The sequence below is a fragment of the Mauremys reevesii genome, linkage group 25 (assembly GCF_016161935.1).
Source record: "Mauremys reevesii isolate NIE-2019 linkage group 25, ASM1616193v1, whole genome shotgun sequence".
Lineage (NCBI taxonomy): Eukaryota > Metazoa > Chordata > Testudines > Geoemydidae > Mauremys > Mauremys reevesii.
Window position 1 is genome coordinate 1,619,374 of NC_052647.1, and position 27,235 is coordinate 1,646,608.

Here is a 27,235-nt window from a genome sequence, read left to right on the forward strand (position 1 = left end):
GGGCAGGGCCTTACCCAAACTCATCCTTGGCCAGATTGATGAAGATGTTCATCTCATCCTCCTGCATCATGCGGAAGACAGCGCTGATGTGGTGGTTCTCCAGCACCGAGCGGTCGTTGTACAGGATGGCACAGTCAGACCTGGGACCAGAGGAGCCGTGGCTCAGATTTGGGGCTGGGGAGAGGCCCCCCAGGCAGGCAGCCGGCCGCTATCACAATTGTGTCACTGAGGGATGAGTAAACCAGCACAGCGTAGGCCAGATTGGGCCTGATTCTGCCCCAGAGCCCATGCTGGAGCGAGCCCAATTCTTCACCGGAGTGCAGGCCAGGCCCGATCCTCACAGAGCGCAGGCCAGGGCAAGTCCGATCCTCCCCCAGAGCACAGGCCGGAGCGGGGCTGACTCCCACAGAGTGCAGACCCGAGCGAGCCAAATCCTCCCCGAAAGAGATGGGGGTGGGGTGATTCTCATGATATCTGCAGCTCAGCCACAACCAATGGAAACCTTTGTATTGTGCCCAGCCCAGAGTGGTCCCCATCCCCACCCCATATCTATGCCTGGTCCATAGGCACCCTATCCCTCCCTCACGGCCCGGCCCATAGGCACCCTGCTCCTTCCCCACAGCCCAGTCCATAGGTACCCTGTCCCTTCCCCACTGCCCGGCCCACAGGCCACCTGCCTTACCCACACTGCCTGGCCCATGGCACGCTGCCCCTCCTCCCACTGCTTGGCCCCTGGGCACCCTGCTCCTCCCCTGCTCCCCTGCCCACCCTGCAGCACTCGGTGAAGCACAGTTCCTCTCCAGGAGAGCCCATGAGATCCCGGGCTGGAGGGGCCGTGCCATGCACGCGCTGCCACCTGGGCACTCACTTGGTCTGAATGTGGAAGCTATTGGTGGTGCCCGTGTGCTCATAGTCGTGGATGGCAGCTGCGAAGATGATGGCCAGGACCTCAATCTCCGTCAGACAGTGCTGGGGGGCAAAGACGCTGTTAGTGCCCAGGAGGGGCGCTGCCCAGCTCAGCACCCTGTCCTGTCCCTGGGCAGAGGTGCAGGAATCACTGCTCCTACATAACCTGGAGGGGGGAGGTTGGGAGCAGGCACCTTAACATAGTGACCCCCAAAACTTGTGTCCCTCCAGCCTGTTCCTGACTCCTTCTCATGAGCCAGGGCCCAGGCTGTGCTGGCTGCAGGGCAGGCACAGGTGCCAGGTGCAGGTGATGGCTGGGCTGGGCAGGAGGAAGCAGCCAGGGCCTGCCCAGGGAGCTGGGAGAGGGAGGCCACTCAGCTCCATTCACCCTCCAGACCCTGGACTGGTTTCCCCACCTGCCTGTTTCTGTGAAGGTAGAGAGGCCACTAGGGGGCGCTGTGCTCCTTGGTAACAATGCAGCCCCTTGCACTGGAACCAGGCAGCTTTTACATGGGCTTGGACCAAGACCCAGATCCTAACACCCTCAAACCCTGGTGAAGTGGGGCTGGAGCTAACCCACCCCCAGGCTGGGCCCTGACTCTAAAACTGGCTGAACCAAACTCTGGATCCCCCCAAACCTGGGAAAGAGTCAGAATGGAGCTTCCCCCTCCCCGGCTTGTGCAACAAGGAGCTTGGAGCAGCTGCTGCTGAGTGCTGTGGGAGATCCCCTACCCTACACCCATGGCCACCAGGAAGGGAGCAGTAGCATGCCCTGATCTTCCCACCTCCCCCCATTAGCCATCAGCCAGTGGAGAGGCCAGACCATGACCCCTCAGCATGAACCCAGGTGAGGGGCCTTGGACACACCCACAGCGCCCACGTACCACCATGCCAGTGCGCAACAGGAAGCAGTGCACAGTCTGGGTCACGTCAGCCGCGTGGATCTGATTGTGGTAGGGGTTCTTGTATTTCCCATAGCCAGCCTCCAGCGCGTCCAGTAACGTCATTAAAAACACAGTGGGAATCTGCGGAGCAAGGAGACAGGGATCAGGCTGCAGCACCAGAGCCCTGAGCTGGCAGCATGCAAGCCGGGCGCCCCTTGCATGCTGTGGGGGTATCTGCATGCCAGAGAGGGCTGCCAGCCTGTCCCGTAGCCAGAAATCTCACCATGTAATAACCCAAGGGGCAGCCAGGAAGGACTGATAGGGAAATTGAGGCACAGAGACAGCCAAGTGACTTGCCAAAGGTGGGAAAAGGACTCAAGCACTCCTGGCTCCCAGACCTGTGCTCTGGCCACTGGGCCACAGATCTCTGAGTGTCCCCCCCCACATCCCCCCAGGGCAGTGGCCTGCTTTCCCACTGTGGTTTTGGGGGATCTTGTTCTATTTGCTGATGTCAGACTGGCTCAGGCCCCATCCTGCAGGGACTTACTCACTGGAGTAACTGCTGCTGCTCCCGCGGGTAAAGCCACATGTGTCTTTGAGCAGTACCTGCAAAGAGGCCAGGGAGTGAATGGGCCCCAGGACTCTCCCAGCCATTGAGGGGCTCAGTGGGGCCAGGCTGAGGCTGGGGCCCACAGGCAGGGGGCAGCCCAGCCCGGCCCTGCCCTGCCCTGCCCTGCCTGGGAGCTGCATGGTCCAGGGGACACCACGCTGCCAGCCCCTGAGTGACAGTGCCACGTTGCCAGAGCCCTGCCATACGCAGAGGGCAGAGAGGAGACGGGGGGTGGAGATTCTGTCTGTCAAGTCCCGACCCTGCTGTGAGTGGGAAGAGGAGCATCACACCTCAGTCCCTCAGGGGACAGGGGCAAAGGGGAGTCTGCTCCAGAGATTGGCATGTGGAGACAGCCTGTGCTTCTTCTGCTCCCCCTCGCCCCATCACAGCCTGTCCGACACCTCTGCTCTCCAGGCAGGGGCAGCCAGTGCAGCACCCGGCACAATGGGCCCTGATTGGGCTCCTTGGTGCTACCATTTGGGAAATCAACAATGATCTAGACCAACACACTATCAGGCTTCCAACCCCCTTGGGCACCCACTGTGGCTGCAGAAGGGAAGGCCCAATCTGCTAAACCAGGGTCCTTGACGGACATGCCATGACTGTGGGGCCCGTGGGAAGGTCTCTGGGACTGGGGCTCGACTCTGCTCTCAACAATTTGGAGCAGCGCCAGTGACTCCCAGCAGATGTATGGCAAAGAGCAGAGATGGGCCATGCAGGGCATTTGTGCTGCCCAACACAGCACCACGGACTCCCTTGCCCATGCAGCCCTGTGCCCGCTCCAGCTCCTCCCACCCAAGCACTCAGACAGGGCTGGCTCAGAGTCTAGTACATCAGTTGGAAGTAACAGAGGAAGAGAAGGACTTCGGATTATTGGTTGATCACAGGATGACTATGAGCCGCCAATGTGATATGGCCGTGAAAAAAGCTAACGTGGTCTTGGGATGCATCAGGTGAGGTATTTCCAGTAGAGATAAGGAGGTGTTAGTACCATTATACAAGGCACTGGTGAGACCTCATCTGGAATACTGTGTGCAGTTCTGGTCTCCCATGTTTAAGAAGGATGAATTCAAACTGGAACAGGTACAGAGAAGGCCTACTAGGATGATCCGAGGAATGGAAAACCTGTCTTATGAAAGGAGACTCAAAGAGCTTGGCTTGTTTAGCCTAACCAAAAGAAGGCTCAGGGGAGATATGATTGCTCTCTATAAATATATCAGAGGGTTAAATATCAGGGAGGGAGAGGAATTATTTAAGTTCAGCACCAATGTGGACACAAGAACAAATGGATATAAACTGGCCATCAGGAAGTTTAGACTTGAAATTAGACAAAGGTTTCTAACCATCAAAGGAGTGAAGTTCTGGAACAGCCTTCCAAGGGGAGCAGTGGGGGCAAAAGACATATCTGGCTTCAAGACTAAGCTTGATAAGTTTATGGAGGGGATGGTATGATGGGAGAGACTAATTTTGGCAATTAATTGATCTTTGACTGTTGGCAGTATATATGCCCAATGGCCTGCGATGGGATGTTAGATGAGGTGGGATTTGAGTTACTACAGAGAATTCTTTCCTGGGTGCTGGCGGGCGAGTCTTGCCCACATGCTCAGGGTTTAGCTGATCGCCATATTTGGGGTCGGGAAGGAATTTTCCTCCAGGGCAGATTGGCAGAGGCCCTGGGGGTTTTTCGCCTTCCTCTGCAGCTTGGGGCACGGGTCACTTGCTGGAGGATTCTCTGCAGCTTGAGGTCTTCAAACTACAATTTGAGGACTTCAATAGCTCAGACATAGGTTAGGGGTTTGTTACAGGAGTGGGTGGCTGAGATTCTGTGGCCTGCGCTGTGCAGGAGGTCAAACTAGATGATCATAATGGTCCCTTCTGACCTTAAAGTCTATGAGTCTATGACTCTAACATATATTCTGTCCCACGTGATCAGTGCTTGGACAGTAACCATGGCAGTTCTTGGCGTGTGACCCCTGCCAGAAGCCATTTCACCTCAGGGCAGCTCCCTGTACCTAGCCTGGCACTGAGCAGCCAGGACCCCTGAGTGAGCCTGGGTCATCGATGTGGACAGTCTCCTCCTCCCAGGTCCCTGTGTGGCAAGGCATCCCAGCATGCATCACTCCATGGTGCCATTCTATGTACATCTCCTGGGTGCGCTGTCCCTGTTGAGGCACCACACGGTAGCTGCCTGGATTTTCCCAGCATGCACTGAGGCATGCACTGAGGCAGTGTGTCTGGGGTGGCTGCATGGTCATGCTGCAGCAGGGACATGGTTCAGATACATTGGTGCCACCTTCTCCGAGGAGTTGGGCTCTGGCTGTTTGCATGGATGGGGCCAGTGCCTGAGATGGCCCCTTTCAGCCATGCTGAAAAGCTGCCAGGGGATGCGATCTTGGGAACCACAGCCCCTGCCTTCCCCTTGCTCCGCGGCTCTGCCTGGAGCAGTCCCAGGGAGCCCATTAGCATCTCCTTCCTGCTAGAGCCCAGGAGCTCACAATCCCCCCATCAGTCACCAGCATGTGGGAGGGGAGTGGGTGGGAAAACTCCTTGGTGTGGGCACCACAGCTCTGCCCCAGGCAGAGACGACAGCTTGTGCAGGGGACCAGGGAGCAGCCCCCACCCTGTGTCGAAGGGCTGGGGCACTGACCTGGGGAGCTGGCTCACACACCCCTCCCCACGCTCCACAGGCAGGATGCTGACGGAGCCCCCAGCTCTTGCAGTTTGTTCCATGGTGTGAGATACACGTGTTTCTGCTGGCACCTTGTTTTATTGTTTCACAGACAGGAACATCAGATCATCTAGTCTCACCACCTGGGCAGCACAGGGCAGGGGATTTCACCCAGACACCCGGTACTGACCCTAAAAACTTTTGTTTAACCAAAGCAGGTCAGGCCCCAGGAGCCAACTAGCAGAGAAGAGAAGAGACCGGGCTGCCACCAAGGCCCAAGGCCTCTGCCATGACAGGGAGTTGATTAAGTAGGATCTGCCCAGATGATCTAATGGATCCGAGGGTGCTGAGGGACTTGGCGGATGTGATTGCAGAGCCACTGGCCATTATCTTTGAAAACTCGTGGCGATTGGGGGAGATCCCAGACGATTGGAAAAAGGCAAATGTAGTGCCCATATTTAAAAAAGGGAAGAAAGAGAACCTGGGGAACTACAGACTGGTCAGCCTCACTTCAGTCCCTGGCAAAATCATGGAGCAGGTCCTCAAGGAATCTGTTTTGAGGCACTTGGAGGAGAAGGTGGTGATCAGGAACAGTCAACATGGATTCACCAAGGGCAATTTATGCCTGACCAACCTGATTGCCTTCTATAATGAGATAACTGACTCTGTGGATGAGGGGAAAGCAGTGGATGTGATATATCTTGACTTTAGCAAAGCTTTTGATACGGTCTCCCACAGTATTCTTGCCAGCAAGTTAAAGAATATGGATTGGATGAATGGACTATAAGGTGGATAGAAAGCTGGCTAGATTGTCGGGCTCAACGGGTAGTGATCAATGGTTCCATGTCTAGTTGGCAGCTGGTATCAAGTGGAGTGCCCCAGGGGTCAGTCCTGGTGCCGGTTTTGTTCAACATTTTTATTAATGATCTGGATGATGGGTTGGTTTGCACCCTCAGCAAGTTCACAGATGACACTAAGCTGGGGGGAGAGATAGATGCATTGGAGGGTGGGGATAGGGTCCAGAGTGACCTAGATAAATTGGAGGAGTGGGCCAAAAGAAATCTGATGAGGTCCAACAAGGACAAGTGCAGAGCCCTTCACTTAGGAAGGAAGAATCCCATGTACCGCTACAGGCTGGGGACCAACTGGCTAAGCAGCAGTTTTGCAGAAAAGGACCTGGGGATTATAGTGGATGAGAAGCTGGATATGATTCAGCAGTGTGCCCTTGTTGCCAAGAAGGCCAACAGCATATTGGGCTGTATTAGTAGGAGCATTGCCAGCAGATCGAGGGAAGGGATTATTCCCCTCTATTCAGCACTGGTGAGGCCACATCTGGAGTATTGCGTCCAGTTTTGGTCCCTCCACTACAGAAGGGATGTGGACAAATTGGAGAGAGTCCAGTGGAAGGCAATGAAAATGTTTAGGGGGCTGGGGCACATGACTTATGAGGAGAGGCTGAGGGAACTGGGATTGTTTAGTCTGCAGAAGAGAAGAGTGAGGGGGGATTTGATAGCAGCCATCAACTACCTGAAGGGGGGTTCCAAAGAGGATGGAGCTTGGCTGTTCTCTGTGGTGGCAGATGACAGAACAAGGAGTAATGGTCTCAAGTTGCAATGGGGGAGGTCTAGGGTGGATATTAGGAAACATTATTTCACTAGGAGGGTGGTGAAGCACTGGAATGGGTTACCTAGGGAGGTGATGGAATCTCCATCCTTAGAGGGTTTTAAGGTCAGGCTTGACAAAGCCCTGGCTGGGATGATTTAGTTAGTATTGGTCCTGCTTTGAGCAGGGGGTTGGACTAGATGACCTCCTGAGGTCCCTTCCAACCCTGAGATTCTATGATTCTATGAAAACCACCCAGGTTCCTGCCAATCTGACCTGGGGAGAAAATTCCTCCCCAACCCCAAAGCTGGCGATAGTGTGACCCCAAGCACATGAGCAAGACAGGTGTCTGTGTCACTCCTGGACAACGGGGAGTGTTGGAGAGAACAGGAAAAGCAAGCGGGGCTGTTCACACAGACCTCATTCCCATCAGTTACTGTCAATGGGTGAACGCAACTGGCCCAGCAAGGGAGGGAAGAAAAACAGTCAATGCTTGCACAGACATGCACACCCGGGCACAGACACACGCACACACACACACAGACATGCACACCCATCACATACACACACAGACATGCACACCCGGGCACACACATGCACAGACATGCACACCTGGGCACATGCACACACATACATGCACACCATGCACAAACATGCACAGCCATGCACACCCGCACACAGACATGCACACCCAGGCACACACACACAGAAATGCACACCCATCACATACAGACACAGACATGCACACCCGGGCACAGACATGCACACCCGGGCACATACACACACAGACATGCACACCCAGGCGCACACACACAGAAATGCACACCCATCACATACAGACACAGACATGCACACCTGGGCACAGACATGCACACCCGCACACAGACATGCACACCCGGGCACATACACACACAGACATGCACACCCAGGCAGACACACGCACAGACATGCACACCCATCACATACGCATATGCAGACTCACAGGCATGCATACTCCTACGCCACACATGCATGCACATCCATACTCATGCACACATATGTGCAGACTCATACACATACATCGTGCACATGTAACGCAGGCCTGCTGGATGTGGCGCTCTGTCCCCCTCTAGTAGAACCTAGCCCAGCTAGCGATTGATGAGTCTGCTACAGCCTTGGCTAAGAGCCGGATGGTTTTTAGCTCATGCAGTAGAGACTCATGCATTTAGCTCCAGAAGTCCCAGGTTCAATCCTGCCCGGTGTCTGTGGGCATTACACATACACATACACATGCACACACATACCCACAGATGTGCACATGAACCCTACCTAAGCCTTTGCAGAGCCGGGAAGGTCGGCATGACCACTCCATTCAGCTGGCTTAGAGAAGAACTTGGGATTTCTCCTCTGCAAGGCCCAGCTCTTCATCAACACACAGAGGCCAGCACCCAGCCCCAGGAATGGGTCCAGGGCTGCTGTGACCCCACCGGGCCTGTTTGGGTGCTGGCTCTGCTGGCCCCTCCCCTACACTGTGTCCCCCAAACCTCCTCTCCAGCTGAGCCCTGGGGACAGATCTGGGCTGAGTAGAGAGTTGGAGATCCTGGTATTACTCATGGGCTCCTGTTCCACTGCCCATTGGATCTTCCAGCTCTCTGGGGCTGAGTGGGCAGGAGTCTGCTGATGGGGCATGATAGGGGGCAGGAGATTGGGATGGGGTTGGGGGCTGCCGATAGGGCTTATGGGCAGAGGGGGCTGCTAATGGGGCCTGGTGGGGGCAGGGGGCTGGTGATGGGACATGGCAGGGAGCAGGAGGGGGAAGGTGGAAGGCTACTGACTTTGAAGCGGCTGTTGAGGTTGTGTCTGGTGAGCAGCTCAAAGACAATGGTGCGCAGGGCGTGCTCCTCCGTCACTCTGTTCAGCGCAAACACGTCGAAGCACCACAGGTCCAGGGTCTGCGGGGGGAAGGCAGAGCGGAAGTCACACCTCCGCCCCGTGCAGCAAGGGACAGGCAGCTTGGCTCAGAGCAGGGCCGTGGCAGGCAGGGGGCGCACAGCCTGAACTAGGCTTGGAGGAACTGGCACAGGGCTAGGCTGGGTCCCATTCCAGGTGGCAGAGTTACATCCAGGTGGCATTTGAAACACCCTGTATCCAGCATGGGCAGCATGAGCTGTGAATGGGTGCAGGGGCAATGTGTATGAGCTAGAGAAGCAGGAAGGGGAGGGGCACCGACACCCCAGCTAAGGGTAGGAGGGGGTTGTGCCTGTGCCTGTGGCTGTGGGGGCTCTGTCCATCAGCCTGGCACAGCCCTGCCCAGCCAATACAAGCAGGCCCCTGGTGGGCATGTCGCAGGAAGAGGTGATGGGGATTTTCAGGTGCTGGGAGGGGACAGCGCTAGTGTTACACGGCAGGGCAGGGCTGGGTGACCCCTCCCAAAGGATGGGCATAGCGATGCAGCCTGCCAGCACGGGGCAGAGTCATGCTTGGCTCTGATGGCCGCAGGGAAACAGGCAAGCAGCACAGAGGATGCCAGGTGCCGCTGGCTGCAGCCTCTGCCCCCATGGGATCCATCGCCCCTCGTGGGGTCAGGGGCGTGGGGAGCAGCAGGCACCTCCCCTCCCCACCATTACCTTCAGGCAGTTGATGACAGAGGTGGAGTAGTTAGGCCCCACAGCTGTGTACGTCCGGCGGAACATCCTGCAAGGAAAGGGAGCAGCAGGTGAGACTGTGGCCCTGCTCCCCATTTGCCAGAAGAGGCCGCTAAGGCAGGTAGCCAGCCCAGTGAGGCAGATCCCCTGCCATGTGAGGGGAGGGGGGGTGTGATCCTGCTCCACCCCTCCCCAGAGTCTCAGAGCACTCAGCAGATGTTCAGCCTCATTCTCCACTCCCACACCCAGCGTGGGGAGCATCCCTGGGCACAATATGGGAAACTGAGGCACAGAGAGGGGTGGTGACTGGACTATCTCCCTTCCCAGAGCCAGGAATAGAACCCAAGAGTCCGACTTCCTGCTCCCCCGCTCTAACCACTAGACACCACTCCCATCCCATAGAATCCTGGCTCCCAGTCCCCATGCTGAAACCACCAGATCCCAGTTGCCTCCCAGATCCAGGAATAGAACCTAGGAGTCCAGGCTCCCAGCCCCCTCTACCAGGCAGGGAGCTTTCTCCCTACATGCCAATACAGCACCCTGCAAACTCCCCATAGACAGCCCCCGCCATGCTCCCCCTGCCCCCAGCTCCGAACCTCTCAACGAAGATGCCGGCCTGCACAGCATGGACGATGCTGCGGAACTTGGGCTTCTCCTCGGAGCGCCGGCCCTTAGCGCGGGTCTGCTGGGTGAAGGTGGAGGCCAGCCAGTCCCGCACCTCTGACGGCACCGCGTCCGACTTGATCTCCTGCAGCTCATCCTCTGTGTCCAGAATTTGCCTGAAACAGAAATTGCCAGTGAACCAGGAATAGACATGCACACCCGCCCCGCCCCCGCCCCGACACACTCCATCTCTGGACACTCACCCCTCATATGCCCCTATCAGCACAGCATCCTGTCAGCATGGCATCCCATCCCCTGCGTGTCCTCCCCCCGTATACCTGTCAGCATGGCATCCCATCCCGTGCGTGTCCTCCTCCCATATACCCCTGTCAGCATGGCATCCCATCCCTGCGTGTCCTCCTCCAATATACGCCTGTCAGCATGGCATCCCATCCCCTGCGTGTCCTCCTCCCATATACCCCTGTCAGCATGGCATCCCATCCCCTGCATGTCCTCCTCCCATATACCCCTGTCAGCATGGCATCCCATCCCCTGTGTGTCCTCCTCCCATATACCCCTGTCAGCATGGCATCTCATCCCCTGCATGTCCTCCTCCCATATACCCCTGTCAGCATGGCATCCCATCCCCTGTGTGTCCTCCTCCCATATACCCCTGTCAGCATGGCATCCCATCCCCTGTGTGTCCTCCTCCCATATACCCCTGTCAGCATGGCATCTCATCTCCTGTGTGTCCTCCTCCCATATACCCCTGTCAGCATGGCATCCCATCCCCTGTGTGTCCTCCTCCCATATACCCCTGTCAGCATGGCATCCCATCCCCTGTGTGTCCTCCTCCCATATACCCGTCAGCATAGCATCCCATACCCTGTGTGTCCTCCTCCCATATACCTGTCAGCATGGCATCCCATACCCTGTGTGTCCTCCTCCCATATACCTGTCAGCATGGCATCCCATACCCTGTGTGTCCTCCTCCCATATACCTGTCAGCATGGCATCTCATCCCCTGCGTGTCCTCCCCCCGTATACCCCTGTCAGCATGGCATCCCATCCCCTGTGTGTCCTCCTCCCATATACCCGTCAGCATAGCATCCCATCCCCTGTGTGTCCTCCTCCCATATACCCGTCAGCATGGCATCCCATCCCCTGTGTGTCCTCCTCCCATATACCTGTCAGCATGGCATCCCATCCCCTGTGTGTCCTCCTCCCATATACCCGTCAGCATGGCATCTCATCCCCTGCGTGTCCTCCCCCCGTATACCCCTGTCAGCATGGCATCCCATCCCCTGTGTGTCCTCCTCCCATATACCCGTCAGCATGGCATCCCATCCCCTGTGTGTCCTCCTCCCATATACCCGTCAGCATGGCATCCCATCCCCTGTGTGTCCTCCTCCAATATACCTGTCAGCATAGCATCCCATACCCTGTGTGTCCTCCTCCCATATACCTGTCAGCATGGCATCCCATCCCCTGTGTGTCCTCCTCCCATATACCCGTCAGCATAGCATCCCATACCCTGTGTGTCCTCCTCCCATATACCTGTCAGCATAGCATCCCATCCCTGTGTGTCCTCCTCCCATATACCTGTCAGCATGGCATCCCATCCCCTGTGTGTCCTCCCCCCGTATACCCCTGTCAGCATGGCATCCCATCCCCTGTGTGTCCTCCTCCCATATACCTGTCAGCATGGCATCTCATCCCCTGCGTGTCCTCCCCCCGTATACCCCTGTCAGCATGGCATCCCATCCCCTGTGTGTCCTCCTCCCATATACCCGTCAGCATAGCATCCCATCCCCTGTGTGTCCTCCTCCCATATACCCGTCAGCATAGCATCCCATCCCCTGTGTGTCCTCCTCCCATATACCTGTCAGCATAGCATCCCATCCCTGTGTGTCCTCCTCCCATATACCTGTCAGCATGGCATCCCATCCCCTGTGTGTCCTCCCCCCGTATACCCCTGTCAGCATGGCATCCCATCCCCTGTGTGTCCTCCTCCCATATACCTGTCAGCATGGCATCTCATCCCCTGCGTGTCCTCCCCCCGTATACCCCTGTCAGCATGGCATCCCATCCCCTGTGTGTCCTCCTCCCATATACCCGTCAGCATAGCATCCCATCCCCTGTGTGTCCTCCTCCCATATACCCGTCAGCATAGCATCCCATCCCCTGTGTGTCCTCCTCCCATATACCCGTCAGCATGGCATCCCATCCCCTGTGTGTCCTCCTCCCATATACCTGTCAGCATGGCATCCCATCCCCTGTGTGTCCTCCTCCCATATACCCGTCAGCATGGCATCCCATCCCCTGTATGTCCTCCCCCCGTATACCCGTGTCAGCATGGCATCCCATCCCCTGTGTGTCCTCCTCCCATATACCCGTCAGCATGGCATCCCATCCCCTATGTGATGCTGGCATATCTCGTGCCAGCACATGTCAAGGCCCCAATGACTCAACTGAACACTGACAACTATGTAGCTGGAACCAGTCTGGCTCACTTGTGTGTTGGATTATTACAATAGGTATTTGACTTGTAAGAATGTTTAGACTTTATGAAATGCTTGTGAGTTGCTGCAGCATTAATCTCACTTACAGCCTCTGTATCCCATTTGGGCTGTAACTGTAAATCACCAGACAGGAGAGAAGCATTAAGGAGAGTGTAAATACAAGTCTCTAACAGGAGGTGTTAGCTCCTGCCCAACTAAGGAGGCTGTGATAAATGAAGTGGGGGAGGGTTTGCTCCCTTTTATGGACACCCAGCCAGCCAGTTAGCTATAAAGTCCCTCTTGGTGGCTGTTCTCTGCTCGCTTTACCTGTAAAGGGTTAACAGAGTCCCCTAGATAAAGGAAAGGGAGTGGGCACCTGACCAAAAGAGCCAATGGGAAGGCTAGAACTTTTTTAAATGGGGGGAAAACTTCCCATTTGTCTCTGTTATTGTTCTCTGGGAAGGAGGGGAACAGGGAACAGTTATGCTATGAGAAGCTTTAAGGTGGGTATGATCATAGATCAGGGGTTGGCAACCTTTCAGTAGTGGTGTGCTGAGTGTTCATTTATTCACTCTAATTTAAGGTTTTGCGTGCCAGTAATAAATGTTAACGTTTTTAGAAGGACTCTTTCTATAAGTCTGTAATATATAACTAAACTATTGTATGTAAAGTAAATAAGGTTTTTAAAATGTTTAAGAAGCTTCATTTAAAATTAAATTAAAATGCAGAGCCCCCCGGACCAGTGGCTATGACCCAGTGTGAGTGCCACTGAAAATCAGCTTGTGTGCCGCCTTCGGCATATGTGCCATAGGTTGCCTACCCCTGTCATAGGGTACCCCACAGGGAGGAATTCCCAAGTGTGCCTTTCTGAGTCTCAAGGGGTTTTTTGTACTTTGGTGGTGGCAGCACCTACCCATCCAAGGTCAGAGAGGAGCTATAACCTTGGGAGTTTAATACAAGCCTGGAGTGGCCAGTATTAATTTTTAGAATCCTTGTGGGCCCCCACCTTCTGCACTCAAAGTGCCAGAGTGGTGGATCAGCCTTGACAGAGGCCCATCAACACCGAATATCAGAGGACAAAAGGCTTTGCTGCTTGCTGTCCCCCACCATGAAGAGGAGCCATACAAGTGAATTCCTCCCAATAGCTGAATGTACAACTCGATGCAGAAGGGGGAAAGAAATAAAAAGTGCTAACAAGGAGGACCTGTAACTTTTATCCTGCTTGGACTCTGAGAGGCAAGGATTGCTAGGAAAAGATCCCCAGCTTCTTAGTGTGGGTTCGCCCAAAAGGACACACGAGCTTGCATATTATAGAAGTGTCTATTACCTTTCGAAATTTAAGATCGGAACTCATTTATGTATGTTCACCTGCTTTAACCTTGTAAATAACTCTTATTTCATTTCCCAAGTTTATAAATCTGTATATAGTTTATTATAGGACTGGCTATAAGTCTTGTCTTTCGTGTGAGATCTAAGGTGCTACTGACCTGGGGTAAGTGGCTGGTTCTTTGGGACTGGGAGTAACCTGACTATTGCTGTGATCCTTGGTGTAAGGGACCATCTGTCACAATGACAGGCTCACCTGCGTGGCAAGACAGATCAGAGTACGCAGGGGGACTGTCTGTGACTCCGTGGTTAGGCTGTTACATTGCCTGAGGAGTTTATACTTGATAACTGACTGGTGAAATCTAAGCACAGAACTCACAAATAATTTGGGAGTCGCATCCTGGTTCTTAACAATCTGCCCACGGGCGGGTACTCATGCTCTTGAGCTGCTGCAGGACAGCTTGACTCCCTATACACTTCCCCTCCATCTCCCAGGCAGCACAGCACCCTGTTCCCTATACACACCCCTATCAGAACAGCACCCTGTCCCCTATACACACCCCCAAACCCCTGTCAGCACAGCACCCCGTCCCCTATATACTCTCCCTCCATATGCCCCACCAGCACAGCATCTCATCCCCTATGCACTCCCACCCACCCCTGTCAGCATGGCACCCAATCCCCTATACATCCTCCCCAGGAGGGAGTGTCCCCCATGCACCCTCTAGCATCCCCAGGGGGCACTATGGGGCAGGCACACCCCAGCCTACCTGGTCTCATCAATGTAGACGGCCTCTAGCAGTGAAGCTGTGTACTCCAAGTTCTTCTTCAGCTCCACGATGTTCACCTCGCCATTCTCCAGCTGCTTCACCATGTACCTCAGCCTGCAAAACAGGACAGACCTGGGTCGCCCCTTGCCTGTGCCAGCACTCCCTGCCTGCCGCAGGGGGAACTGCTGCATGGATCTATCAGGGCTTGGGCACTGCCCTTCCCCCAGCACTCACACACACCCTGTCACGGCCCTGGCACTCACTGACTCCTGCCAGCCCACACAGGGACAGCAAGAGCCATGCTCACCTGCCGAAGGGGAGGCCCTTGGAGCTAGTATCTGAGCCACATTGGCTACAACAGGAGCAACAGACTCCCAATTGCTGCACACACACCAGAATCAGCAGTGGGGCTAGACCCTGGTGCTTCAACTCCAGGGCCCAGCAAGCTGGGGAGTCGCTCTGCCAGGGTGGGCAGTTAGCAGCCAGCTCCCACCCCGGAGGTCTGTTGTCCTGCTACTGCTGCTAGCATAGATGCGTGTCTAGATGCTGCACAGAGATTCATTCCAGGACACAGATGCCTGGGCTTTGCCCTAGGGCTAAGCGTCGGTGCTGGGCTGAGAACCCACCAGCTTGTCTCACCCAGCTCTCCAACACAGCTGCACTATCAGCTATTAGCACACTGCTTTCCCTATGTACAGCCATATAAACCTCAGGGGAGCTTGCTTATCGAGTGCAGTGACCCCTCACCCACATGTGCTGCAGAGGAAGGTGCAAGAATCCCGAAGCAGGCAGATGTGGGGTAATCTGCCCCAATGGAGGGCTCATCCCGATTCTGACCAGTTACAGGTCAGCTAATGCCCTGAAACAGGAGGTTTATCTCCCTTCAAACACTGTTTGCATCAGCACAAAGCCTGGCAGTTTGGGAACCACATGCTCAATGGGATTCTGTCTTTTTGTGTGCTGCCCCTTTAAAATTTTCTGGCACTTGTTGCCATCTGCTAGAGAGCCAGCTGCCATTCTGTGCTCTGATCAGTGCAGACTGTTACAGAAATTGCAAGCACACATACACAAGTGTTCTGAGAGAGAGAGAGAATAGGCATCAGAGGACTTTACTTTTCTGTTTTGTTCTCTGATTTTGTTACTTTTCTTTGATCTAAAATGAAGGTGATTCCAACTGGAAATACAAATAGCTTCTGCCCAAACTTTAGGGGTGGTTTGAAGGGGAAACAAAGTTAACAGATTGGAAAATTCCTATGCAATGGATTTTGTTTGCAGTGGGAGCAGTTGGGATCTTTGCTTTGGCAAAGTGAGAGCTTTGCCCCGGCAGAGTCAAGAACCTAGAAATCCCTTGTCATTTGGGCTAGTGTAGCAATTCTCAGCCTGTGGATCAAGACCCCAAAGTGGGTCGTGAGTTCATTTTAATGGGGTCACCAGGGCTGGCGTTAGACTTGCTGGGGCCCAGGGCAGAAAACCAAAGCCTGAACCCCGCAGCCCAAGCCTGAGCAATTTAGCTTGGTGGAACCCCTTGTGGTGTGGGATCATATAGTCATTTTTGTTGTCAGAAGGGGATCGCAGTGCAGTGAAGTCTCAGAACCGCTGGGCTAGTGCACAGGAATAATGGAAGTGAAACTTAGAACAGGAGTTGGCTGTCTAAACACCTTTAAAAATCTGGGCCAAAGTGAATCAGAGCAATGTTGCAGAATGGCCAAGCCTCCAGCATTCATAAGTCAGTTCTCAAAAATCACAAGATTGGCTTTACAAGCCTGAGATTTTTAAAAAATGAAATTTCAGGACTTTTTTTGTCTGCTGGTTGAGGACATTTAGATCACTCTCAGGTCACAGTTTCAAGATTTTCTCAATCATGAGGGAGAGAAATATTTAAAAAAAATAAAAGCTGATAGTCTCACATGATCACTTGACTCCAGCAGCTGGAGCTTTAGGAAGAACAATGAATACCATGAGACTCAAGATAAAATCACTTGCATTGGCAGTACCAATTTTGTTTCACTTTCCCATCTGAGAGAAATGCAAAATGAAGCAAAGTTAATCAGCAGCAAAGTAAATTAGACTCGTCAGATTCATCCTGTTTAATTATCTCAGGTTGAAATTGTTTTAAATAGGATTCCCATCCAGCTAATTACACTCACAAACATCAGATTCAGACTTCGAGGTCACCTGGGTTATAACATCAGGCTTAAATTGCCATGGATTTGGGGTGATTCCCTTTTTCAGAGCCTGACTTGAAACACCTGGGGCCTGATTTACACATGAAACTAGGAACCCCCAGTTCCCCTTGGCTTCAGCTGGAGATTTGGGGGTTGAGCAGAGCATCCCTACAAATCAGACCCCGAGGTGGGGCCTTCCAAACCTGCAGCCCCTTTTTAAATGTTTGGCATTCACTGTGAAATGCCTCACAGGGTGGGGTGGCCCCAGTTGATTACTGCCTACACCCCGTGCAGTGATTGACACCAGAGCAAAAGACGTTCTGAGATGGTGCATTTCACACCCAGGATGTGCCAGTTAAAATGACATGCAGAGGTTATACTCTGGGCCCCATATTGTCTTGGGTTTTGTGCAGTTCTTTTATTTCCTACTCAGTCTCTCTGGTGATAGTGTTACTCTGCAGCTTGATCCAATAGTCCCGATCGAGGTATTTCCTTGATGGGCAACCTGAGAGCTAGGAAAAATAGGAACAGATCTTTATCTTTGCAGTGGCTCTTTAAACCACCATGATCCTTTGATGGATGGCAGTGAAGCTCTCTCTCTCTCTCTCTCACACACACACACCCACCCACCCCTCTACCTCTCTAAATTACTCCCTCAGATTAGGAGTTGTCACTCACTTGGAGTTTCTTTAAATCAAAGCCTCTTTCTTGTGCTAATTGAGTTTCCCAAAGAACGGGGCTGCCTCTCTGGTTTGTATTTCACAGGCAGGAAGGGACTGGTTTGTGTGCTTATCTAAGGAAGCCATCCATGCCCTGACTACCAAGGGAACTGGAATTACACACTGAAAGAATTCCCAGCTCTGTGCTCTAAGGCCAGTGGGTCTGCGCTCCCAGCTAGGCATCTACCCTGCTGGGACTGGAGGTGGGAGGGGTGCAGGCTCCTTGCCAGCTGCTCTCTCAACTGTTGACTGTTCAGTTCACTGTTCTAGCTGAAGCCGCAGGGCTAAGGCTCCTGCTGCAGCAGGCCCGCAGGCAGATCCGTCCCACCGGGGCTGGGGTTTTCTCCTTTGCTGTTACATTTACGAGAGTGGTGCAGTGGGGTGGCAAGGCAGGCCCAGCCAGCATGTTGCTGAGAACTTGCATCTTGGATTGGGCTAGAGCAGGGGTCTGCAACCTTTCAGAAGTGCTGTGCCGAGTCTTCATTTATTCACTCTAATTTAAGGTGTCACGTGCCAGTAATACATTTTAATGTTTTTAGAAGGTCTCTCTCTATGTCTATAATATATAACTAAACTATTGTTGTATGTAAAGTAAATAAGGTTTTAAAAATGTTTAAGAAGCTTCATTTAAAATTAAATTAAAATGCAAAGGCCCCCGGACTGGCGGCCAGGAGCCAGGCAGTGTGAGTGCCACTGAAAATCAGCTTGCGTGCCACCTGGGCACGCGTGCCATAGGTTGCCTACCCCTGCTGGGCTAGAGGGAACCATAAGTTCTGTCTGCAGCCAACAGTCTCAGTACAGTGCAAGCCTGGACGACTCTGCTCCTGCCATCAGAGCATCAGGCTCCACTGCAGGCGGGATTTGTGCTTATCTAACCCACCACTCAGGATGGCGCTTCCCCCCAGTATGGCTGGGCGACATAGAGGCTGGGCAGCGAGCTGCAGCCTTGGTTAACGGAGCAGGGCCCAGGCAGTTAGTGAGTGGCCTGTGCTTTTAGAGGTGCCATGTTCTATGTCTGCTGCTCACAACCCTCTTCCTCACACTCAGGCAGCGACGGCACCTGGAGCTGTGGGGACAAGTGGCGTCATGGAGGGACTGGCGCACGCAGCCAAGGCCCCGTGAGAATAGGCTGCAGCCGGCAGGTCAGCGCAGCTCCGCGGGCAGCAGCACAGTCTATCTCAGAGCGGCCCCAGAGCAAATCCGCTCCCCAAAGACCCACAGCATCCCAGGTAGGGCTGCTACCTGCCTGGTTTTCACACTGCCATGCTGGCTATCAGTGACAAGATTTAATGTGCTGTGCAGTGACTGCTGGGAGCAGGGTTAGCACCTGCTGGGTCCTGCCCCGAGGGCCAGGCCCTCAACCTGCCAAAACCTCTGCAGCTCCTCTTGGAGTTGGGGTCCAGGACACAGGATGGCCTGAGGCTCACCAGCAGGGAGGAGTGATGAGTGGGGACCGGGGTTGTGGAGGCAGGAGCTCCTGAGAGAGGATGGTAGGGGGCTCCTAGGAGCCGGTGGGCACAGGGGCTCGTTGGGGGGTGGGAATTAGCTATAGTCGGCACTAGGATCCTTTCTGGTGGTGTGGGGGTGGCCTGTGGCCATTTTTTCTGCCTCTTGGAAGTGGCAGTCCTAGTCCCAGGGTCTCTGCTTGGGTTTTCCCCATGGCCTGATTTCCAGCCCTAGGGACTGAACCCACAGAACATGGGCAGCGTGGCTGATCCAACCTGACCCCCACAGACCCAGGGTTGGGGGCAGCTCTGCCTCTGGGGCCCTATTTGAATCTTAGCTTCTCTGTTGAGACACCCAGCAGTAGGCATGGCTTCGTGATGGGGGCAAAAACTCACCAGCTCATTTCACCGCTCAGTCCCAAACTGGGCTGGATTTGTGTGAATGGTGCCTGGCCCATGAGCTGCCCCTGAGAATACTGGCCCCCTTTGTGACCAGGCACCTGGTGAATCGCACACAGACACCGTGCCGCAGCAAGCTGTGAACCGACACACATGCTGGCTGCTAACGGGATCCCAGAGCTGAGTCCACCTGGAGTCATTCAGAGGCAACATAATAATCCTGATAGAGGGAAATGAGACCTGGCTCCCATTCGAATACAAGGCTGGAATCTGATTGAGGAGCCCTCTTAATGCCATTTATATGATGAACAGCCTCTGATGGCTTTTCAGTTGCTGGCAATTGGATTAACGCCTCCGTATTCAATCAGAAATCCAATGTGCCCTGACAAGGCGCACACACGCACGTGTGCATGCACACTGTACACAAGAGGTGCGCACGCGCACACACACACACACACAATTATTTTGCTCTCCAGTCACGTGGGGTCAGTTTGAAAGCGGTCATGCAGAAGAACGTGAGGCGCGGGGAGGACAGCAGCACCGCTTGCACTGTCTTCCGGGGCAGGGAGTGCCCGGGCTCTGCTGGCGAAAGAGGAACCTTGAAAGCAGCAGGGTCACCACGCAAGTCCCACACCCTGCAGCACCCATCACTGCTCCTTGGGAAATGACACACCGGTGCTAGAATCCCGCTCGCCCCCAGGAAGCCCCAATGTGGGGGGAGGCACTTTCAGACTGACAATAAGGCATCTATTCCACTCTCCTCTGCTGCTTCCCAGTTCTCTCCCTGCCCTGCTGTCTACAGAGCCCCAGCTAGCACCTGCCCCCTCTCCTCTGGAACTGCATGAGGGCTGGGAGCTTCGGGCTGGGAAGGGACAGCATGGATTCTCCAGAACAGACTAGGAGCCTTCGCTGCATCTGGGCATTCACGCGTTCGGCAAATGATACAGGCGATTGTCTGTACCCAGCCACAGCACCGTGGCCCTGCAGGCTTCCCATGACAGCCAACAGCAATGCCTGACTTCATAGCACAGGCAGAGCAGAGCTTGGAGAATGCTGTCTAGTGGTCAGAGCACAGGGCTGTATAGGTGTCCGAACAGCCAGGTACCACAGTAATGGGTGAGACAGATGTTTCTTAGGGAGCAGGATATCTGCCACCCTAACAGCCTCTTGCAAGTTGAGGGCAGCTAGAAGTCAGCCTGCTTCTCCAGCCTGGCTGTTTTGTACCTCACTGTGGCCATGTCACCTATTACAATAGCAATCACAATAATTACCGGAATACTTATTTACATTCCATTACATGTCACAGGCGTGGCGTTCTCATTAGGCTCTAAATGAGCCAGAAGCTCTGGCTGAAAGCAATGGAGAATTCCCCTGCCCCGCCCAACTGGGAACCATGGGAGCTGCTGGGTGCTGAGCACTTTTGAAAATCTGGCCCATAGTGTCTTTCACCCAGAGTCCCACGGGCACTTTGCACACTCACTGCAAATTCTAGACACAGAAAATACTTCACCCAGCACTAAACTACAATTACTTCTGGGGTGGATCATCAGCTGTTTAACAGCACACTGCAATGCTGCATGATAGGCGAGAGGAAGAAATGACAACGGCTCTTCATGACTTCGGCAGGGCTGGCCTTGTGATTTGCACGGCTCCAGGCTGCTGGCAGGTATGTGTGAGCACATGTCGATGGCTGTGTGCACACACAGGGAGGGGTGTCTGATCTCAGACAGCAAAGATGGATTTTTTAAAGGTATTTAGTTGCAGTGAGGGGAATGGGGGGTGTGGGGGATGAGATGGGAGGGATGCAGTGAAGGGGATGGGGTGTGGGGGGTTGGGATGGGGAGGGATGCAGTGAAGGGGATGGGGGGGTTAGGACGGGGAGGGATGCTGCGAGGGGGTTGGGAGTGCGAGGGGATTGGGACGGGAAGGGACGCTGTGAGGGGGATGGGGTGCAGCCCCATTCCCAGCACTTAGAGACGGGGTTACACATACCTCCAATTCCTGGGTGCCGGTGATGGGACAACAGACTGTGGTTCGCCGCAGAGCACACACTGCAGCTCGACCACGCGAGGAGAAGAGGCCGGGCAACAGTGGGGGAGGCACGCGCCATGCAACCCCTCAACAGCCACCTGCTGAGCACTCGAGTGGCGCTAGCTCCTCCCCTGCCCTGACCCAGCCAATAGGAGCTGTGCCTGAGGGCGGGGGCTGGGGCAGCATGTGGTCGCGGACACACACACACACACACCCAGCAGCCTCTAAGGCAGGGGTCAGCAACCTTTCAGAAGTGCTGTGCCGAGTCTTCATTTATTCACTCTAATTTAAGGTTTCGCTTGCCAGTAATACATTTTAGCATTTTTAGAAGATCTCTTTCTATAAGTCTATAATATATAACTAAACTATTGTTGTATGTAAAGTAAATAAGGTTTTTAAAATGTTTAAGAAGCTTCATTTAAAATTAAATTAAAATGCAGAGCCCCCCGGACTGGTGGCCAGGACCCAGGCAGCGTGATTCTATGATCTGGCCATCTGCAGCCCCACCAGGCATCATGGTCACATTCACTCGTGCAATGCTGAATGTGGTTTGTCCTGGTCTGAGCTGGCAGCTTGAGCGAGAGTCACGCAGCGACATTGCTGAGAAGTGGCCCGACATTGCTGTGCACCCGACTGAGCAGAGACTGGAGCAGGAATGCCATGCTCAGAACTCCATAGTTCACTCTGCCTAGGCCTGCAAGGAGATACCCCTCAGCCCCCAGCTCAGCCCCTGAGAGACACGGCTTGGCTGCTGTTGATAGATTCACAGGCCAGAAGGAACCATTATGATCCCTAGTCTGACCTCCTGTATAGCACAGGCCAGAGAATAACCCCAAAATAATCCCTGGGGCCCAGCTGGATTTAAAAATTGCCAGTGAATGGAGACTTCTCCACGGCCTTAGGTAAGCGTCAACTTCTATCCATAGGAATTGTGTTAAACCTTTCTCTGCTAGATTGAAGAGCCCATTATTACATATTGTTCCCCGTGTAGGTACTTACAGACTGTAATCACGTCACCCCTTAACCTTCTCTTCCTTAAACTAAATAGACTGAGCTCCTTGAGAGACAAGGTGGGGGAGGTAATATCTTATTGCACCAACTTCTGTTGGTGAGAGAGAAGCTTTCGAGCTGCACAGAGCTCTTCTTCAGGGCTGGGAAAGGTGCCCAGAGTGTCACAGCTAAATACAAGATGGAACAGATTGTTTAGCACAAGGAGTTAGCACATATTTCAAGAGATCTTTCAAGGTGAAGTGGCCTGTTAACACCTCTCCAGTCATGTGGGGTGGGGGTATTAGTGGGTTATAGATTGTTGTAATATGCCATAAATGTTTGTGGTGTCTAGCAAAGTTCTGAATTTGCTCCCTGGCTCTTTTAGGGGACTGAGTGAGGAACTAGCTTTGCTCCTCCAGGGCCAATGACAACCCCCTGGATCCAAACATCTCTGGGTGTGTGGACAGCCCACATCTGGAGTGAACCTTAATGGTTCTCTGTGTCTACAAGGCAGTGTCTAATTCCGCCTGGATTAACCCTCTGCACACAACAGAGGGGAGCAAATATTAGTGGAGCTGGGGGTGCATTAGCACCCCTGCCTGCCAGGCACCCATGCATGTGAATAAACACTCTGGGCCAGTGTTGTCCCACTGCTCACGGAGGCGGGGACGCGGGTGATGCTGCTTGAATGACCACATTTCAACTTGACAGCCCTGTGATCTAGACTCGCTGGCCTGAAAATATCCCTCGCTGGTTGTCGATTCAGCCTCCCCTCCTGGGCAATTTAAACAGCAACACTATAATCTTGCCCAACTATCTTTTCAATTAGCCAGGAAGGTGGCTGCTGAGAGGCAAAGCGGAGGAAGAAGAAAAACATCATCAGCGTTCAAAGCCAGGAGCAAGGGCAAACTCAAGGAGACACTTTGCAAGAGAACACTCTTGTCTCCGAGATGCTCCTGCTGGGGGACCTGCCCCATGCCCATGTAGGACCCACGTAATCAGACCCCCAACTCTGCTCATGCTGCATCTGCAGTTCTGAGACATTTCTGGGCTCACAGGAAGCACTCAGCAATTCTAACCCCAGGGGGTTTCTCATGAGTGGAAGCTTGCTTGGCATCACTCTCCGAGCTGCCCGAACCTTGCACAGTCCATTTCATGGGAAATTTCAACACTTCAAAGATTGTCTTCATTCCATTTCTGACCCAACCCAAATATTTGCAGCATTTCCCATGAAACTGAAGTTCGCAGGTTTTGTTGCAGAAATTTTTTTGTTTCAACACTTGTTTTTCATAGAAAATTTCATCAGACTCAATACGATTTTGTAAGAACTGGTGGGTTCATCACGGCAGTGTTTCCTTAAGGAAAACTGTCTCAACAACATGTTTCCAGGGCAGTAAGTCAGCTGAGCTGCCCACATGGGGCCCAATGTACCAAGATTTAATTAATTAATAAGGAGATATACCTTTCTCATAGAACTGGAAGGGACCTTGAAAGGTTATCGAGTCCAGTCCAGTCCCCTGCCTTCACTAGCAGGACCAAGTACTGATTTTGCCTCACATCCCTAAGTGGCCCCCTCAAGGATTGAACTCACAACCCTGGGTTTAGCAGGCCAATGCTCAAGATGCAGAGAGGTGCACTGTCAAAATGCCTAGGCGAGTTGGGTGCTTGACGCCTAATGACTTTCCAGGGGACTTAGGTACCTAACTAGCTCAGAAGCGTTTGTAAGAAACATGAAGTGCCTAAGCTGTATCTTTAGGCGCCTACATTCCTGCTGTTCCCATTCCCTGACTGGACACACTAATCTTTCTCATTCAGATCACCTTCCATCCTAAAGGCCCTGCCCCAGATCAGGGCCCTGTCACACCAGGAACTGCACAGACCCAGCGAGAGACAGTCCCTGCCTCAGAGAGACAAAGCAAAGCAGAGAACAGATTATTATCCCCATTTTACAGCTGAGCCACTGAGGCACAAGAAGATTACGTGACTTACTCCAGCCACTCCTGCAGAGCTGTGATTTGAACCCAACCCAGCCCAGTGTTTTAAACACTCCCACTCTGAGCTGCTCTTACCCAGGATTACATTTTTGTCGTTGGTAAATGGATCTCATGGTGACATTAATCTGCTCTTGGCTCTGGGTCCTCAACTGGCTTTCACCGACATTTGTAAAATTGGGGGTGTTCCCAGACAGGGAACAAAGAGGGAGCAAAGCTCTATTGCGAAACACTTTTCCTGCCATTCATCTTGGCTACCCAGTAGCCCTAGTGCTGGGTGCTTGACCACAGCTGCATATTCCACCACACCACAGGACTGAACCTGTGACTGCCTGTAGAGGTAGCACAGGCCCCTGGCATGGAGCTAAAGCAGAGCTCCTTTAGCTAGCCCATGTGAGACCGCCATAGTCATACCATGGAGCCCTTGGGATTCTCAGGATCTGACACTTGTCAAGTATCTTGTGTTACAAACTTTTCTACTCTTGAGATTAATGGAATTTACCAGGCTAGAGGCTTGTGGGGTTTTGTGGTTCAAGAGCTGGCTTGAGTGTCTGGACTCCTGGGTTCTCTTTGCAGCTCCATCATGGGGTCGGTGTGGCTCCACAGACAAGTCTCTGTGCCTCAGTTTCCCCAGGTGTAAAATAAGGGTGAAGATCCTCACCCACTGCACAAGAGTGTTGTGAGATTGAGTTCGCTAACATTTATCGGCCTGGAAGTGTGCTACACCTGATACAGCCCTACAGAGTGACTCTCTGGAGTTTAGAACTGCCCGAAGCCTCTGGACCTTGCCCCACTCCATGCTCTTCTCTCGCCACCTCGTGCTGTGTCCATAAAAACCAGCAGAGGATGACACAAGCCGTCCCTCTGCAGTCTGTGGAACAGTGCCTCCCCCCACCCCACCCCACACACAAACTCACTGTTGCTTCTCAAATCTCAGGTGTAAATAATCACCCCTTTCCTCCCACTGCCTGCACTCACTGTGCGTCTCTGATTCTGCTCTAGCCCAGCAAAGCATGGGGAGACTCAGTCTGTGGGGGACAGACCCCCCACATTGTGCGGTACGAGCACAATGCCTCCTCCTGGGAGCCCACTGGGCTGGCATTCTGGAGGAAACGGGCCTCCTACGGTTAAATCTGAACTCTCTCTCTCTCTCCCCCACAACTCCCTATCCCCAACAGTTGCTGCAGCAACTCACTCTGTGGATGGTGGATTTGACTTCCCAGGGTTACGATCTTCCCTCCCACACGCAGAATCTCCTGTTTAACCATTGCAATTTGTGCTGGTGTCTTTCCAATGTTGGGTGGGGGCCACCTCTTTCACTGCACACTGCCTCCCCCCCCCACAGACCCACACTCCCCACCCTTGCTGCACCCCCCACCCCTGCACCTCCTCTTTGCTGATGGATCCAGATCCATTAGCTCTTGCTTTGCAGGAGCAGCTGAACACACATTCACTTGGAGCGAGTTTTGCTCCTGAACATGCAGGAGCATTTTCTCCATTTTCTCCTCCACTGCTCCCTGCCAGGTCCCAGGACCCTCCGATTCCAGCCACGGCTTTCAGTCTCCACGCAGCATTGATGGGAGCCATTGCGTGATATTAACCCTGGATTTGGAAAATGGCTGCAGCCTACCTGGAGCTAAAGATCCAGACAGACAGCCCCTCCAGTCCCCAGGGAGCCTTGGACAAAGTCTTGCCACTTGGCTTGGCTGCGGGGTGGGTCCCCGGGGGGTGGGGTGGGGGACTAAATTGAGAACCAGATGGAGATGGTGGGAGCAGGTTGGAGTGAGATTTCACCCCCAGCCGCGTGGAGCGACAGCCCTGATTCAGCTCAGTGCATCTCCGTGAACATTTGCACCACTCTCTGGGCTAGCCAGCCAAGCTCTTGGTATTTGACCCCACGGGGTGCTGGAACAATCTGTATAGTGGGGGTTCTGAGAGCCATTGAATCAAACTATAAACCCACTTCAAGCCAGGGGGTGTGGCAGCACCCCTACTCCCAGCACCTATGCATGCAGAGGGGCTGCGCTGGACCTACCCTGGTACTGTACCTCTACAGTCCCACAGCCCTCTGGACATTACTATTTTGTTGTTGTATTGCAGCGGGGTGACAAAGAGGGAATTTTCTGTAATACCAGTAGGATTCCTATGCATGCCTCGATTTCCCTCTAGAAACCTCAGTGGAGATTTGGGCCCCGTTGTGCACACAGCCCACAGGGTGGTAGAAAGCCAGGCCCATAATCCCTAGCGTGACCATCCATCCCGTTTTGGCCAGGACAGTCCCTTTTTTAAGCCCTGTCCTGGTTGTGCTCACTTTTTTGGCAAAACTGGGCATTTGTGTGGTCATCAGTTGGGAAGAGCAAATGGGACAAATTCCCAGTTTTGCTAAAGAAGGGGGTCCGACCTGTAGGGGGAACTTGGAGGGGGCAGCAGCAACACCAGCCCCTCATGGGAGGGAGGGCTCAGGAGAGTGGCTCTGGCTGGGCTGGTCCCACTGATGTAAGGTGACCAGATGTCCCGATTTTATAGGGACAGTCTCAATTTTGGGAGCTTTTTCTTATATAGACTCCTATTACCCTCCCACCCCCGTCCCGATTTTTTACACTTGCTGTCTGGTCACCTTAAACTGGTGGCAGGGGGCTCGGGACTCCCTGCATGTGGGGAGGTGAGAGGGGGCCTCGGGCTGGCCTTGCACAGGCAGGCAGCTTGGGGCCCGGGCTGTCTCGCGCACGGAGGAGAGGGGGTGCCTCAGGCTGGCCCAGACGGGTGGGGGGGATGGGGGAGGGGACCTTGGACCAGCACCCTGAGGGCAGGAGGCAGGGATGGCTCAGGCCAGACCTGCACAGGGGGGCAGGGATGGGGGCCTTGGGCCAGCCCACTGTGCAGGGTCCCGTTTTCCCTTTGGGAAAATATGGTCATCCTAATAATCCCCCCTGTTACCAGGGGGGAACTGACCCCCAGAGAGATTAACAACCACAGCGTCCCAGGTGCTCAGTCCCAATCA

General features: G+C 53.8%; 1 protein-coding gene across 9 annotated transcripts in view; it reads right to left on the reverse strand.

Moving 5' to 3' along the window:
• The window catches only part of PDE1B (phosphodiesterase 1B), a 138,353-nt gene that overhangs the window by 16,393 nt on the left and 94,725 nt on the right, over positions 1 to 27,235 (reverse strand). For 5 of the 9 annotated variants that reach the window (XM_039514664.1, XM_039514655.1, XM_039514657.1 and 2 more), the window contains 7 exons: positions 14,495 to 14,608; positions 9,891 to 10,073; positions 9,277 to 9,343; positions 8,485 to 8,601; positions 1,791 to 1,931; positions 869 to 969; positions 15 to 140 (listed from right to left, as the gene is read on the reverse strand). In XM_039514664.1, the coding sequence (XP_039370598.1) occupies positions 15 to 140; positions 869 to 969; positions 1,791 to 1,931; positions 8,485 to 8,601; positions 9,277 to 9,343; positions 9,891 to 10,073; positions 14,495 to 14,608 (849 nt within the window). Of the gene's footprint in view, positions 1 to 14; positions 141 to 868; positions 970 to 1,790; positions 1,932 to 8,484; positions 8,602 to 9,276; positions 9,344 to 9,890; positions 10,074 to 14,494; positions 14,609 to 15,120; positions 15,140 to 15,241; positions 15,405 to 21,214; positions 21,308 to 27,235 lie in introns of those variants that run through there. The other 4 variants (XM_039514661.1, XM_039514658.1, XM_039514662.1 and 1 more) reach the window with 4 other exon arrangements.